This window comes from Euleptes europaea, chromosome 2 (assembly GCF_029931775.1).
Source record: "Euleptes europaea isolate rEulEur1 chromosome 2, rEulEur1.hap1, whole genome shotgun sequence".
NCBI lineage: Eukaryota > Metazoa > Chordata > Lepidosauria > Squamata > Sphaerodactylidae > Euleptes > Euleptes europaea.
The window spans coordinates 74,731,185-74,748,566 of record NC_079313.1 but is presented as its reverse complement, the minus strand read 5'-3'; the positions used below and the strand labels follow the sequence as shown (position 1 = coordinate 74,748,566).

At 43.6% G+C, this 17,382-nt stretch overlaps 1 protein-coding gene across 1 annotated transcript; it reads left to right on the top strand.

Annotated features, from left to right (window-relative positions):
• CMPK1 (cytidine/uridine monophosphate kinase 1) lies at positions 1-7,198 on the top strand. Its single transcript, XM_056845160.1, has 6 exons — positions 1-129; positions 2,245-2,391; positions 2,935-3,087; positions 4,637-4,713; positions 4,800-4,896; positions 7,051-7,198. Exons 1-6 carry the CDS (start codon positions 55-57, stop codon positions 7,090-7,092), a joined length of 591 nt encoding a protein of 196 aa, XP_056701138.1. The 5' UTR covers positions 1-54; the 3' UTR covers positions 7,093-7,198.
• Positions 7,199-17,382: the final 10,184 nt, after the last annotated feature.

Here is a 17,382-nt window from a genome sequence, read left to right as displayed (position 1 = left end):
CTGGCGTCTCTTGCCGCCTCTTCTCCCTTTGCTCTTCGAAGCCCGTCGTGCCTCATGAAGCCGGTGGTTGTGTTCGTCCTCGGCGGGCCCGGCGCCGGCAAGGGGACCCAGTGTGCTCGCATTGTGGCGGTAAGGGCTGGGAAAGGCGTCCCCTCCCCCTCCCCCTCCCCCGGGGACTACAGCTTGGAGCGAGCCGTGCGCCCATAAGAACATTTGAAAGTTCCTCAGCTGGCGCTCAAGAGAGCGATGGGAGTTGTAGTTTGCTCGTCTGGACCGTTGTTGTTGTGTGTGTAAAGTGCCGTCAAGTCGCAGCCGACTTATGGCGACCCCTTTTGGGGTTTTCAGGGCAAGGGTCTAACAGAGGCGGTTTGCCAGCGCCTTCCTCTGCACAGCAACCCTGGTCTTCCTCGGCGGTCTCCCATCCAAATACTTACCAGGGCTGACCCTACTTAGCTTCTGAGGTCTGTTAGACCGATTAAATTGACTTGATGTTGGTGGAGTTAGCGTGGCTGTGCCGCTTCAAGTTGTGTACGGTTCGAAGCCCAGATATTCCTTTAAGTAGTCCTGTGTAAGGATTCAAATCAGAATAAAAAAAGCAAAATGGTATTTGAATTGGGTGGGCGTGGAGCTTGCATGTGGGTTCAGGTAGAGGCTTCTGGCACTTTGCATGTTGCTGAGCACACCATGCTGGCCTGCTAGAGTCTCTTGCTTCATGTTTGCGAGTTGATCCCGTCAAGGACGTTATTTTACATAGGCATGAGAATACATGCTGAGAAAAGGTCGTCATTACCCTGAAGAAAGCCGTATGATTTAGGCTGGCAGTATGTTGTTGAGTATGCATCTTTGCAGGGGGGATTTTGGATGGAGATATAGTGTGGATTAGAAAACGGAGGTGAGATGTTATTCTGACCCTCTGAAGTGTGTGTTTCCATTAGTGGCCTACACTCACATCCTGAGCTGGTATAATCAGAATCCTCGTAAAGTCTGGAGCTTACTCCAAGGAAAGTGTTATTAGGATTACACTGTTATGTTAGTAGGGGTTTACATGACTTTACTATGTTGCAGTTACAAATTTAGGCAACTCTCCTGGCTCCCAACCAAGAAACCGCATCAATTCTGTTTTTGTGAATCAGCTAGGAACAGCACAGAACTAAAGATAACAGGGTGGGAGCTCTTTGATATCCCACCTGTGGTTCTTCAGAGTGCTGTTCCATAATTCAGGTTCTCCATTTTCAGGGAAGTGGGCAAGGCTCTTACCCCTAGTGGGGCTTGTTGTTGGCAAGTGGTTCTTACTTTGATATAGCCACTGCCAGAGGAACAGTTAAGCTGAAATCCTCCTTGAAGTACAGGCCTCATGCCATTTTGTTGTTGTTGTCAAGTCACATCTGACTTATGGCAACCCCTGGTGGGGGGGGTTCAGGGCAAGAGACATTCAAAGGTGGGGGGTTTGCCATTGCCTGCCTTCACGTCACAACCCTGGTGTTCCTTGGAGGTCTCCCATCCAAGTACTTGCTAGGGTTGACCTGATGAGATCAGGGCTATCCAGGTCAGGGATGAACATAAATGTGGCTCTTTTGAATAATTGTGAATTGGCTGTCCATGAGCCACAGAGTAAGTATACTGATTTAATGTTTTAATTATTATTGTTTTATCTGTATATCTGGAGACTGCTTTGAGTGTGGGTCAGAAAAGTAGAATGTAAATTTTAAAATAAATAATAATAAAAAACATCAGAGTGGACTGATGGAAGAGATTCTTTTCCTGGTAGACAGTACTTCATAATACTGAAGCGACAACAAAAAAAAAAACCTGTTCCTAGTCTTTCCAATCTTGCATCAAGTAAAGTTGCTAAAGAAGGCCTCACTGGCAGATCTTGAAACATGGAGGAAGGGTTCATGGTTCCACATATTCAAAGATGCTTACTGTGATACTTGCGGTGATTATAGGAGAAAATTAACACCTTGAATTAGGCCTGGAAATGGGTGGCTAACTAATTCAGCTGCTGATTTGTGCCCACTGATAGTAGACCCTAGTTGAAGAGATTCTGCTAATTTCCAAGGAAAGCTGTAAAGACATGATCATCAAGCCAGATGTGAGTCTAAAAAGAAAATGCTGTCTGAGTTGTATGTAGTTTACATGCTGGGTTTTACTGATGGCATACCATCAATGAGCTTTTATTGATGGTAAACTAAAAGGGTGAATGTAAATTAAATAGCTGTTTTATTGTTTGTTCCCCCCTCCCAGAAATATGGTTACACCCACCTTTCTGCAGGTGACCTCCTTCGGGATGAGAGGAAGAGACCAGGGTCTCAGTATGGAGAGCTCATTGAAAGTTATATTAAAGATGGGAAAATTGTACCTGTTGAAATAACAATCAGTTTGCTAAAAAGGGTAAGGTTGAATATCCAGTTTTCCATGATAAACTGAAACAAACTTGATGAATTTTTGCATTTCTTTTGTTAGTAACTAATAAGATTATGTCATATAGATGAATCACTACTGTAAAACTTGATGATGATCATAAGGTAATATTATTCCTCTTTAGGATTGTCACAGTCTGGGGCACCAGGCTGTATAAGGGCCTTTTCATATTGGAAGATAATGCATATAGTACTACAAAATATTTAGCTTGAGTAAACTCTATCAAGTATTTCTTTTAAGCCTTTTGGTACCAGGCTGTTCAGTCTTAAAATCCACTGGGGTTACTCCTCCAGTAAAATATTATTTTGTTTAATTTGGTATTGCCCCGCCCCATGCTGCTAAGATTTCATCAAACAATCTTTACGGCAGTGGAAAAAACTATGTGTTCTATGCAAATATGACAGATCAAGTGAAAAGATTCGAATACTTGACAGCGTCTTGGGGATTGGTACAATGATTCCCCATATTGTCAGTAAGCGATAATGTTTTTGTTTGAACTTTATAACCCATCAGGTTATGGATGAAACCATGGCAGGAAATGCACAGAAGAATAAATTCTTAATTGATGGATTTCCCAGGAATGAAGATAACCTTCAGGGCTGGAACAAAACAATGGATGGAAAAGCAGATGTATCTTTTGTTCTTTTTTTTGACTGCAATAATGAGGTAAAGTATTGGTGCACTTTCAACTTTCCCATGTAAAATGTGAATGGACTCATCGACTTCTGTCACTGTGGGCTGAGATTATGTAATAATCAGACTAATTGAATACTGCATGTCATCTGCTGTTTTTGAAAAGATAAAAACATGGGGAGGATGAGTTGGGGCGACAGAAGGAAGAGTGGCTTAATCCTTTCCCATCCCATGTTATACCTGCTTACCTGCTTTTTCCCAGGGAACAAATAGCAGCACCTGGGGAAATCAGTTTAAATTGAAGAAAGTAGAGCATGAGGAAGGAAGCAATTGCAAACCTCCCTCCCTCATGCCACGGCCCCAGCTGGAGTCATGTGCCCCCCCTTCCACCCTGCTGCTAGGCTTATAAAAAGTGAGATCTTGATAGCACCTCTACTGCATCATGTGCAGTTAAACCCTGAAATTAAGAGAACTTTGTCCAGACACCAAATTAAGGAAGAGTTGTTCAGTAGGAGAGAAATATGCTGGTAGCCAGAACAGAAGTAGAAGTGTAGAATCTTGGTGTCTGTTATTGAATGAGCTAGCTCTTTAAGGAAGTCACTGTGACCTTAAGTACTACAAAGGAGTTCAGGCAAAATGAATGCTCATAGCAGAAAAAGGCAAGCAACTTTTATGTAACTTTTTTCTCCTCTTCCCAACTCGGTCATGTGAGATTCTTTCATCCTTTTAATTAAAAATAAATAAGCTGTTTGGGGAATTGATAGTTCTTGTTAAATTCTACCTTTTTAATATGCAGTTTGGTCTTAATATAGAAAATAGATTAAAAGGGGGGTACAAAACTTGCAGGGGGGAAATCCCATTCCTCCCACCCCCCTGTTGCTGAGTTGACATGAGCCCAGGCTCAACTACTCACCTAGGAGTGGCTCTTGGCATCTGCCATGGCCGGACTCCAGGGTTCTGCTGCAGCTTTCAATCACCACTGCAGGAGCAAAGTAGGTGCACTGTCTGTGCATGCACAGACAATGCTTTTTAAACTTTTACAATTTGTTTATTTTAATGTGAGGAAAATTTAAACAGTTCAGATTTTCCCTCAAGTTTGCAGGAAAGTCTGTTTAGTGTCTGTGTGGCCCCAATCCACAGATTTAGGTATCCGCAGATGAGGGCCGCACGTCACTGTTAGCATATAGATGCTCCTACGTTGATCACTTATTATGCCATGAAAATAACAAATACTTTGAATGGATCACTAGAATGCTAGCACATTTACCACAGTATGTTAAATCCATTTTGGAAATGTTTCCTGGTTCATCTCTGTTTTTCATATCGTTTTGATTTTGAAATTTAAGAATTTAAACAGCTTTTATTTCAGCTTTTCAAAAATATTTTTTCCTTGGCAGATGACTAATTGGATACCACAGTTCATATGCTGTGTACTTGAGTAGCCTATTAAGTAATCCCTCCGCATGTAGAGAGCACAACTTTTGTATGTAACGTTTTTATCTCTGCAGAGTAAAAAAAAAAGATGTTTTGTCTACTGCTTTTGTGTTCATGTTTTGGTAAGCTTTTTCTCTTTTTTTTGAAGATCTGTATTAATCGCTGCCTTGAAAGAGGGAAGAGCAGTGGCAGAAGTGATGACAACAGAGAGAGTTTGGAGAAGAGGTACCGTTTACGAACAAAATGTTTTCATTGTATTTTCTGATACTTTGAAGTCATGTAACTTTGTGTTTTTTTCTTCACTCCCTTAGAATTCACACATATCTAGAGTCTACAAGGCCCATAATAGACTTATATGAGAAAATGGGCAAAGTCAGGAAAGTGGATGCCTCCAAATCAGTTGATGAAGTAAGTTTCAAAGGTGGAAGGTGTAGTTTTGAATGTTCTTAAAAGCCATACAATTTTGCTTGGGGGGCAGGGGTTGCAGGCACAACTGGCCAACACTTTATTAAGCTTTTCAATTTGACATTTTATTTAGGCATTTCTATCCTGCTTTTCGCCACAAAGAGGATTGCAGAAATTTCCAAATTAAGCAAGGGACAGTTCATTCATATTGGGGGGGGGGTGGATACGCGGCGGCCAGGAGTTGCACAGCTGTGCCACCCCCTCAGTGGCTTCCCAGCTGCAAAAGAAATAAATTTTAAAAAGAAAATAGAAAATCCCCGAAAACCACCCAGTTCGTTTAGCAAGGCTACACCAGCTATTTTGCTGGTGTAGCAATGTTGCAGTGAAAAGGGGTGTTCCCGATAACTATGCCCCTTGGGAAGGCCCCTCCATGCCAGCACAGGCTTTCCCTTCCAGACTTTTCCTGCTGGCGTGGGAGCACTGGCGGCAGAGGTTGGTGAAGCTTGGCGCAGCTCTGTGGCTCCCCGGTGCCAGCGTCTGTGCCACTTTGCACCATGGTAAAGTGGCATGGACGCCGGCACAGGATCACGCCAATTCCTAAGGGGCTTTGCCCCCCTCCCTCATGATTGCAGCCGTAATATAGTCAAACAAGTAAGACAACCAACAAACCACACGCATCCTGGGCAAGTCCTCATTTGCTGGGCTGGTTGCTTCCTGGACCCCAGGCTGCGAGCCTTGGGCAAAACGTCAAGAGCTCTTTTGCTTCCATCTCTGGCCACCCCCAGACTTATATTACCTGTAAACAGGAAGGAGAGAGACACTTTGGAAAATGTTCTGCATGTATCTGGAAATGGCCGGAGCGGGCGAGGGACGACACATCCAGTTAATTTTGTATTCAGTATTAAAACAGAATAATGATCTTGATGTTCAGTTTGTCTGTTTGCAGACCTTCGTTTCAGAACAGCATAGCCTACTAAGTCATAATGTCTGCTACGTAAGAGTAGAGGGTTATACTTGAGACTCATAATGCAGTTACGGGGGTGGGGGCTAGGAGCCAACTTTGCCTTTTGCATTAATGTGTTGGCTAATGTTGATGTAAAACATGGGGACAAATTTTCAGGCCAGGGGTGTACAGGAGGAGGGTTGGAGTGGACAGGAAGAGGGTTGGAGTGGGAAACCCAGATGGCAATGTCTAACAGAGGATGTCATTGTTGTTGATGTGGCAGAAACTCCGCTTGTACCCCTGTAACGTCAGCTCAAGGTAGGAATTTGGCTATGAACCTGATAGCAAGACTTGAGAACTCTCTTGGGTCCTTGGATTCTAGTGTTCTCTTTTTATAAAATTTGAGCTGATGCTTATTCTTGCAATCTTTTTATAATATAATAATACTTGATACAAAAAGATACAGAAAAAACAAAACCCAACCATAAATACCAAAATAATACTAAATACAGAAAATAGAAAAACAGCTGGATAAGATAAATAACACTGAGATTACTTCTACCCATAAAGCTGATTTCACATGCTTTGTATTGCAGGTGGCAGTCATATTCTCATATAGCTATTACCAGCAGAGTAATACTGAAGAGACAGTATATAGGATGAATATAGTCATATAAAAAGAATTCTCAGCAGGTTCCTTAGCGGTGGTGTGAACCTAGCTGGCTTGAGTGACAGATGTACATTCCACAAAGTGGAGCACTAATTCAGTGGTCAATCTTGCCCTCCCTTCATATGCTGCAGGTGGGCTATGTGCCTTAAGTTTTTTTTAAGTGCCGCTTCTACATATTCATATCTTTCTGTCTATAGATATGGATAGATATTCATCTTATTAATAAAGAAGGAACTTAAACATTTTTGAAAGTGCAAAATTGCTCTAAAAATTGGGGATGGAAGGTCTTGCTGATATAATGAGTGCCAACAAGTCAGTACTGTCCACAAATAACTTATGCTCCCAATTAAATTCATTGGGGGAACTTCCAAATTGGTTCTGTTGCTCCACATGGTAGAAGACTTGTACCCTGAATTAGGTCTGATGAGAGTAGCAGTTGGATGTCTGCTTTAACTTTACATCTGTGAACACAGTCTACAGTTTATATTGTGTATACTTATTGGCGTAATGTCAAATGTTTTTCATAATGTCCTTTCTCTTGCAGGTTTTTGCTGAAGTTTTGAGCATCTTTGATAAAGAAGGCTAGTTCTGTACTTGAACCTTTTCCAAACATGCTTGAATCTTGCTTTAAGAGCTGCTACAATAGTCCATTTTTGTAATGACTGTAAAATATGCCTTTTTAAACAACTTGTGTTAATTATTTGAAAAGTGGTTTAAACTTGCAAATGGCCTGTTATTAAAGGTATGTAGATTCAAACTGAACCGAACAAAAAACCCAAATTCCAGAACGAAGTTAATCTAATTATCCTTTCATAGGTAGAAGTACTCCAGTTCTTATTGCCAAAAGCCATGTTGTTTGAATCCCACTAACACAGAAATTGTAAATATAATGGAAAGGGCCCATTAAATTTTTATTGTCTTCAATTTTGGACCAAATGTAGGAAAATTGTGTGGGGTTTTTTTAGCTAAAAAAAAAGATCCTTTTGAATGACCAGCAGTTTTTGTAAACAAAGCTTGAAGCATGCCATTTTACTTGAGCGGTTTTTTTGCTTCTCTGTTTACTAGAATGTAAATTGGAAACAAGATACATACAAATTTACTTAAATTAAGCAACAAACCTTATGATGTACTCCAATATTAAACACAATAGCTGTCCCACTGGTTTTGCATGTTGCCATCTTCCCTCACTCATGAGGTCTCTGAAAATGGAGCCATTCGGCATGGTTGGTACCTGTGTAAGTATAGTGTGAGTGTAGTCTGGCTCCATTCTCAAAGAGGATGGGAAGCTCTTGTGCATGAGTATTGTGGGCTATGACCATTTTGTTCAGGACTGAGGTGTCAGATTACATATGTACCATATTTGCTAGTAATATAGGCCTTTGCAATATTTGCAACACCCAAAGGGTTATCAGACTTCAAAATACTGCTGTGCTTGTCTGAGAGCAACTCTTACATCTTTTTCATCTGCCATGGTTCTCTAGTTGTAAAGGTTTTTATGTGAATTGCTTGTTTATTCAGTGATCTTTAGATTGTGTTGGGACAGGAAGGACGGGAATGTTTTCATGATTAAGGTTTGCCCCACCAAAAAGAAAATTGTGTAACTTGAATTACAGTGATTTAGTTTATTCTTTTGATATGGTTTGACCAGTGTAAAAACACTTCTTTTGTTAAAATGAATTAACCATATTAGATCTATATTGTGATGGTTTAAATACATTGTAGTGCTTGTGGCAGCAATAAATTCTAAATAAATGGATGATTGGGTGGAAAATGTGCTAAGGTGTGTTTGCACAGCCATTCCAACTGCACTTTTGAAGCAAAAAAAATTCAGCAGCAAAAATGGTTATGTAGATGTGTTTGAAGATCATTATTGTTTATGCTTAAGGAATCCACTGGATAAGACCTGGAAAGTTGATATATACTTAATATCCATTAATATTTTTGGTAGTGATGTTGTGTGAACTGCCATTTGAGCTATGTTTACAATTATGAGAGATTCTTTTTATTTATATGTATATCACATATGGTAGTAGCATTGTTAGTGATTTATTTTGTTTTTAAAATGTAATCAAGGGTCTGCAGTTGACTGCGCAGGTGAATAATTGGCTTTTGTGGGGTGCTCTCAGCAGCAGAAATGTATACATAATTCCAGAAATAGAATATTTGTTTATAAAAGTACAAAGCATCACAAAATTAGTACAAAACGTACTAGAGAAAACTGTTGAAAGGTGCTGCAGCTTGATTTTTTTAACTGTTGAAAAAAACGTAACTTTTCAAAGGTGTGAATAAATCATCACACAATTTGATTCTAGAACAATACATTTCTGATTTTCTATCTGTTCGTCTGCCATGGAATTTCGGTGCATTATACAGGATTCTGGGGCATGTTTCAGGGCCTACATTCAACAGGGACGGTCTGTTTGGGCCTAATTCCATGTAACCTTGGTGCAACCTTGCCCACGCATTGTAAATCAGATTGCTGATGGCAGGCAAGCTGCCTTTCAGGGTAGCTTATCCATTGCTGCCAGTTTTTCTCATCGAAGAACCCCTATTAAGCTAGGGATGCAGTTTGAAAGCTGCTGTTCTAGAGGATGAATTAGCACTCGCCTCTGGTTCTGTATTAACAATAAAAAATCACTTATCCCAATTAGTACTGCCAATTTATATTTGGCAGGTTGAAAAATCCACCCTTCTCCCTTCCTTTTGTGTGATAGGCAAGCTGTATGATTTGGTAATGCCTTCGGTTTCTTCTTACAGCCTGAAGAGATGCATTTAGAAACAGGGCTTTTCAGGCTTATTGAGGGTTAACATAGCTAGTGAGCATTTCTGGGAATGGTGTTCGGTACCTGAAGGGACACCTCTAACGGGATTTTTTTTTTTTTTACTTGGCTACTGGGAAATGGCAGATTAAAAAAAAAATACTTTGGCAGGTAATTCCCTTGCTGTCTATTAAGAAAGAAAGCACCCCTTGTTTTTGTTTACTGTTTCCTTTATGGGGAATAGCATTTAACATTTCACACAATCTGGTTCATGCATCCCCAGCTAAAGTTCATCAAGGGCATGTTCTTCATGGGCAGTCAGATCCTAACTGTTTATCAGCCTTCCCAGATCCTGGTTGTCTGCAACATCTGAAAACCAAATTTTGTCCCTGGTCTTTTTATTGTTGTGAGCTATGTCTTTCAGAGTTGTGGTGAATCAGAACAGTGATGTTTTTCCTGTCCACAACGAAGGTAAATAGAGCATCCATTTTACTAGATTTCAGGAGGCTAGACCTTCTCTCTTCCTCCAGATAGGCTGCTGTCAAACTCAGACTCGTGAGGAACTGAGCTAGCTTCTCCAGCAGTGCTGACGTAGAAAGCTGTTGATGAGAGAGAAGAACTGGTGTTTTGTCAGTGGTGATGTTAGACAAAAGAGAAATAAAGGTATTAGTAGATGTTGGAGGAAGAAAGGCAAGAAAATCAATGGTTACTTTCATTGGGGGAAAGTCCTCTTGCCTTTGGTAAAAAAAGTAAGCGGTTAGTTAGAATTGTTAATAATCTGCTCCCATGCACAAATAGTGATGGTGTATTCTAACGTAACGTGCAAATGTGTATAGTGGAACCATGGTGGTATGTTTTCTTTTTTAACAGAAAAATAATTTCACACAAGGGTGAGTCAGAGCTGGAGTACACTGGGATAAGTTTTTTTAACTCCTCCACCACTTGCTACATTGACATTCAGATTGCCTTCACCCACCCCACCAGGATTCTAGATGCATTATTGGGAGGAGTAAACTCCCATTTGGAAGAAATGTTGCTGGGGTAGTGAAGGAGTGGGGAAGCAGCAGCAGCAAAAAGCTTAAGCATCCCCCACTGATAATTCTGTGTTCTGACTTGCCCTTTCCTGAAGCAGCTCTTCTCTTAATTTGTTTTGGGGGGAAAGGGTAAAAACCTGTTTGAGTTTTGTTGCACATCTCTGCATGAAACAACTAATTAGGTCTTGAAATTTTGTTTCTTCTCCCAAGGAGAAGACACAATCCAACTGTAAAATACCAAAGCCATATAATGCTTTTTTATTATATTGCACATTGTTTTGGGTTGGCGTGTGTGTACACACACAAATACATACACATCTTCTGTCTTTGGGTTTAGGATTTTTCTGGGGACCAACTTTTTAAAATCCAGATGTAGTGGGTCTCTACCATAGTGGCTAAAGAATTCCATCGTACCAGGTTGAGGCCTGGATCCAAAGAGGCTTGTGTACATCCATGGAGAGGATTGTAAAGCCTTAGAGTACATGACTTTGTGTACCACATGTTTGGATCCTTGCCTCAGTCTTTCACCATACTGCAACCACCTTCTTGATGTTTGAAGCATTGGTTACAGTGTGCTGAGGAACAGCAGAATCATGGAGACTGATCCCGTTTTCATGGTTCTAAATATGCTAACCTTGTAGCAAATGAAATGAAGGCATTACCAGCAAAACTATTTAGAATATCCTTTCATAAAGATAGCCTTTAGACAAAAGTCCTTTTTGTAGTGATAATATTGTTTGGCTTTTAAGCTATTAGTTGGAATAAATGTATACTACTTTCTTACTATGTACTGTTCGCAGAGTAAAGCAAGGCAAACAACCTATATAAAAATGTTGCCAGTGTGAATCTGGGGGTTAATCATGGTCTGAACAATTTGAGAAGATTCATTTTGTCATCACTTATTGATACTACAAATGCTATGACTTCCTGTTTTCTTTGTCCCCTCCCCCATTTTAAGCAATCAGTAGACCAATGTATAATTCCATGTAGCTGCAAATTGTATAAACCTTCAAAATGTTCACAAATAAATGTTTGTTTTAGAACAACATACCAGTGAATCGTTATCCATCAAGCTGTGTCATATAAAATTTTATGATGAAAGATACTGGAGTAAAGGGGAGATGTATATACCATTCTGAGATCCTGAGAGGAAGGATGAGATAAAAATGAAATAAACGTAAAAGTTGTCGTTAATCACAATACTACATTGTAAGGTTTTTTTAGTTTGTTTCTGCTACACTTGTAGTTTTTTTGGTGAATTGGTTGGATCTAAGCTTCAGATCTTCTTCAGGTACTAGCAACACCCTTGTTTCTCGGTTCTGGATGGAAGGGCATCTTGTCAATCGCGGGTATTACCATCACGTGCCTGGGGAGGCAGGACTGAAAATTCTTAAGCTTCCTGTCTCCCTGGGCGGGAAACCCAGTTTCCATCCTGCCTTGGTTAGGGTGGCAGCTTCGTCTTAGAACTCTGACTTTTGAGAGAAAATTTCCCTGTGTGTTTCCGTTTGTGTTAACCTCTATTCCCTGTCTTGTTAGACCTTCTCTCCCTCCGTTCCCGCTTGCCGATTTCGGCTGCAGACGCACCTTGTCTTCCCCCCCCCCTCAACCTCCCTGCCTTGCCTTCCCTCTCCGCCCCCACTTCGCCCCGCTGGGCAAGATGGCGGACGGCAGGAGAAATTCTGACTCGGACCTTTGGTCCGAGGAAGACCACGACGCAGCCCTCGTTGCCTCGATAGGGCGTTGTCGTAGGGAGCATACCAGCGGCCGTAATTGCGGTTCCGCGGTACGCAGCACGGAGGGGCCGACCACATCTAAAAAGGCGCGCTCTGAAGAGCCGCCTCAAAATGGCGCGAATCGGCGCCCAACGCGGTCCTGACCACGAGGAGCCCACTTAAAGAAGGCACCTCGACTACAACCGTTCCTCAACAGGGGAGTAATGTATTTATGTCTGAGCCTGAGGCTCCTGTCACACGAAGGGAAGTGTTGGATTTATTTAATGGGGTGTTGGACAAACAGGCGCAGATGATGAATGCCTTTAGGGACTCCATCGCTCCTATCATAAAGGGTAATGATTCATCCCGCTCCCATCCTAACCCCCCCCCCCGCCGCAACAGGGACAGGGGGGACCAGGAGGGACGTTCCAGTTCACACTGGCGCACAAAGGCGGCACTGAAAGCTCAGCCTCCCACTCAACCCCTTCAAACTATAGAAGACTGCTCATCATTAGCTTCTGATAGAGAGAGCAGAGAGGAAGGGGAGTTTGACTCCGAGGACACCCCAGTCCTGCTGGAGGAACAACATCCTCGCCTCTTCTTGGCAGAGGACTTCCAAGGCTTATTAAATAAGGCCTTGATAGCTCTGGACCTCAATGAGGACCCAGACACTGTAGCTGATCCCAAAACCAGAAAGAAGGGGACAAAGGAATTTTTTCCCAGTACCAAACCAGACCCAGGTCCAAGCTGAGCTGGATAAGCCCCTTGCCAATAGGCAGTTCCCTTCCAGCACAAAAAGCTCTATACCATGGTTCCACAGGCAATGTCACTTTTCCAACTCCCCCTCATAGATGCTCCCATTGCAGCAGTTCACTCCCCAGACCTACCCTCTGAGGATGGAATGGGGACAATCAGGGATCCGATAGACAGGAAAGCCGAAATCTTATCTAAAAAAGTCCATGAGGCTTCTACCCTGGCTATCCAAGCCTCCTCAGCGACTTCAATCATGGCCAGAGCCTCTATAGTGTGGCTCAGGAAAATCATACAGTTATACACTGGGGACAACCGCAAGCTCTCAGAGGGGCTTAACAGACTCCTCAAGGCCTCTGCCTTCATGGCAGACGCCTTCCTGGATGGTATGTCTTTCGCGGCCAGGGCCGCCACCTCCAACATTGCCATCAGAAGGGCACTTTGGATCCACCCCTGGCAGAATGAAATCAAAACTAAGTCCCTGACAATGTCATACCCTTATACCGGGGGAAAACTTTTTGGGGAAAGACTAGAAAAGATTCTAGTCGAGAACAAAGATAAAAAGAAGGTTCTTCCTAGATCCTACAAAAAGGATGGGAGATCCTCGTCTTCCTTTCCCAATTTCAGATCTTCCCACACTCTCGCACCTTTTAAGCCAGACCATCGGTGGGGCACCTGGAGTAATAACAACAGGGGCTCCTTTGTAGAGGGGGCAACAGATTTTTTTGTACCCCCCAGGGACAACAGCAGTTCTCAAACAACAGAGGGGACAAGTTCTCCAAGACCCCAAAACAGACGTCAGGACTCCAGAGATAAGGGGCAGGTTCCTACAGTTCCACTCAATGTGGGACAGGTCCTACATGGACGCCTGGGTTTCTCAAGTCATACACTCGGGATATCTCATAGAATTCACCAGAATTCCCGGGGATAAATTTGTAAATTCCCCAAGATCATTACAGAAAGAAAAACACCAGAGGACACTAGAACCATACTACATCTACAGCAAATACAAGCCATAGAGCCAGTCCCTCAATCCGAACAGGACAACGGGGTATATTCCATTTTCTTTACAGTCCCCAAGAAAAATGGGGACTGGAGAGCTATCTTACACCTGAAGCACCTAAACAGGAGCGTCCGATACAGGAAATTCCGCATGGAAACACTCCGTTCCATTCTAGAGGCCTTCCAATTAGACCAATTTCTGACTTCCTTGGATCTGAAGGAAGCATACTTCCATGTCCCCATACACCAGGCACACCAGAGGTTTCTCAGGTTCTGCTACGACAAGAAACACTATCAGTTCAGGGCACTCCCCTTCGGATTGGCATCCGCTCCCCACGTCTTCACCAAAATATTGGTGACGCTGGTGGCATTGCTGCGTCAGGAGGGAATAACGATATTTCCTTATCTGGATGACGTTCTTATCTGCTCAAGATCCAGAGAGGAAGCGTTAGTTCACACTTCCAGAGTGATCCACATTCTCACCACTCACGGCTTTCTCGTGAACATGGAGAAGAGCCATCTAATCCCGTCACAAAGATTGGAACATCTGGGAGTGATCTTAGACACCCACAGAAATCTAGTGATTCTTCCCCAGGACAAAGTCGCCAAAATCCGGACCATGGTGCAATCCACCATCAGTTCCAATCAGCGCAGAATCATGACCCTAGCCAAACTACTAGGGAAAATGATAGCCTGTCTCAGCTCAGTGCCATGGGCCAGGTACCACTCGAGGCCACTTCAGAGGCTATTGCAGCCATATCAGGACTTAATCACACAAAGCAGGGACAGGACAATGCCGCTCCTTCCTCTGGTGGTGCAAGAGCAGCAACCTCAACCAGGGGATGCACTTTGTCATAGAAGATCAGGTACAAGTGTATACAGATGCCAGCCTAGAAGGGTGGGGGGCCACTTGTCAGAACCTCATAGCCCAGGGACTTTGGTCCATGAGGGAAAGGAAACTGCACATAAACCTGCTAGAATTAAGAGCTATCCGTCTAGCACTACAACACTTCAAACACCTCCTTCGACACAAACACACTTTGGTCCGAACAGACAACATATCAGCCAAAGCCTATCTCAACAAGCAGGGGGGGTCGAGGTTATCCAGACTCCACCAGGAAGCGGAGACTATTCTACTCTGGACCGAATCAAATCTGCTATCACTCTCCACAGAACACGTCAGCGGGATTCTCAACCCACAAGCCGACTGGTTGAGTCGGCAGGTGCTGGACGAGGGTGAATGGTCCCTCAACGAGTCGGTCTTCAAACAGATCCTGGAGAAGTTCGGCCAACCCAAGGGAGATCTCTTCGCTTCGGCGAGCAACCACCTTCTACCCAGGTTCCTCACACGCTACTTCCACCCGGGGGCGGAGGACATGGACGCCCTCATGTCTCCGTGGCCGAAAGAACTCCTATTTGCGTTCCCTCCCATTCCTATCCTTCCAAGGGTGATACGGAAGATCAGGAAGAAAGGGGCAATGGTTATCCTCATTGCTCCTCTATGGCTGAGGAGACCTTGGTTTCCCAGTCTACGGGAGTTATCGGTTCAGACACCTTGGGAACTCCCGACCATCCCAGAGCTGCTCCATCAGGGCCCCCTGTTTCATCCAGACCCTCAATGGCTGCGCTTAACCGCGTGGAAATTCAAAGGAGGTCCCTCCTAGAGGAGGGATATACTTCAGCGGTGGTGGATACCATGATTGAGGCCAGGAAGGCATCCACCAGAAGGATTTATAACACCTCATGGAGAGCGTTTGTGCTGTGGTGTAGGGGCAAGTGTGTTGGTCCTCTTTCCCCAAGGATTCCCATAATCCTAGAGTTCCTGCACGAGGGTGTAGAACTGGGTCTTAAAGCCTCCACCTTACGCAGACAGGTGGCGGCTATGTCCACTGTATTGACCTCTGCTGAAGGCTTGCCACTGTCTAGGCATCCACACATCATAACCTTTCTAAAGGGAGTGGTTCAAACCAGGCCTCCAGTAGTCCACCACTTTCCTACTTGGCGCCTCAATGTGGTTCTTATGGCATTGACACGACCTCCTTTTGAACCTATTAGAGAGATTCCCTTAAGGATGCTGAGGATGAAGGCCATCTTCCTCACGGCAGTGACTTCTGCCCGTCGAGTCTCTGAGCTGAGAGTGCTTTCTGCCCGGGAAGGCCTCTGTATATTTCACAGAGACAAGGTGGTACTTAGGCCGGATCCCACTTTCATTCCAAAAGTGAATTCCATTTTTCACCGCTCACAGGAAATTCACTTACCTGCATTCTGTCCTAACCCTGTTCATCCCAAGGAAAAAGAGTGGCACAATTTAGATTTGAGAAGGTTATTAAAAGTATACCTCAAACGCACTGCTCCCATCAGAAAAACAGACACACTGTTCATCTCCTTAACCAATCCGCCTAAGGCGGCGGGGGGGATGTCTAGTTTGGCTATCAGTTCTTCAGTTAGACTATGCATTACCAAAGCCTACAGGGCCAGCAAAAGTCCCCTGCCTGTGGACATCACCTCGCACTCAGTGCGCAGTGCAGCCACGTCAGCGGCCTTTGATAGGCAAGCCTCGCTGGACGAGATATGTAGGGCAGCCACCTGGTCTACAGCCTCTACATTCATCAAACATCATAAGATCGACTCCACGGCCTCTGCTGACGCAGCCTTTGGTAGAAGGGTTCTGCAGCAGGTCTTGGATGAGTCCTAATTCACACCCAGTATTCTAGCTCTTGGATATCCCGCGATTGACAAGATGCCCTTCCACCCAGAACCGAGAACGGAGCCTTGTATACTCACCGTGACAGCTCCTTCTGTTCTGGGTTGAGTGGCATCTTGCCCGCCCATTTAGATCCAAGACACAGCCCTTTTTTCGTTTAATAGAGTGTTCAGGAGTTCGGGAACTATTTAAATACAAGTGCAATACAGGTGCTCCCTATGTCTGCCATCTTCTAAGGGACCTTTCCCTTGTTGTCTCATATGTGTTATTGTTAGCAGGAGTTCATAGTTTTTTATAAGCACATTGTTGTTGTTTGCTGCTTGTGTGCACTTACCTGTCTCCTTTAGCTTGGTGAGTCCGAAAACTGGGCTTTCCGCCCAGGGAGACAGGAAGCTGAAGAAAATTTTTTAGTCCTGCCTCCCTGGGCACGTGATGGTAATACCCGCGACTGACAAGATGCCCTTCAACCCAGAACTGAAGGAGCCGTCACGGTGAGTAAACAAGGCTCCGTTCTCCTGTTTGGGGGTATGAATTGGGAAGCGTTATGCTGCTTCCTCAATGGCAGAGGAGAGATTACCTTCTGCCGTGGGCCACAGGAGGACAGAAACAAGACAAACAATTTATACAAAAATAGGTTGCTCTTGAATCTAGGATTATTATGATTTCTGCAGAAGTGAAGAAGTGTTGGTTTTCCAGTCTTCCAGTTAATTTTCTTATTTACAGATGTGCAACTAATGTTTGATTATTATTTTTTAACTGAGCTTTTCAGAAGAAAGGCATGTGGCAAATTTCTGAAGGTGACAGCACTCTTCTCCTTTGTTTGCCACTAGGAGGAGTGCTTGCTTTGTAAAGAACCCCCAGAGCTATCAATTGAGGAGCTTATATTATGTACGTTACTGTAATGAAGACTTTCCT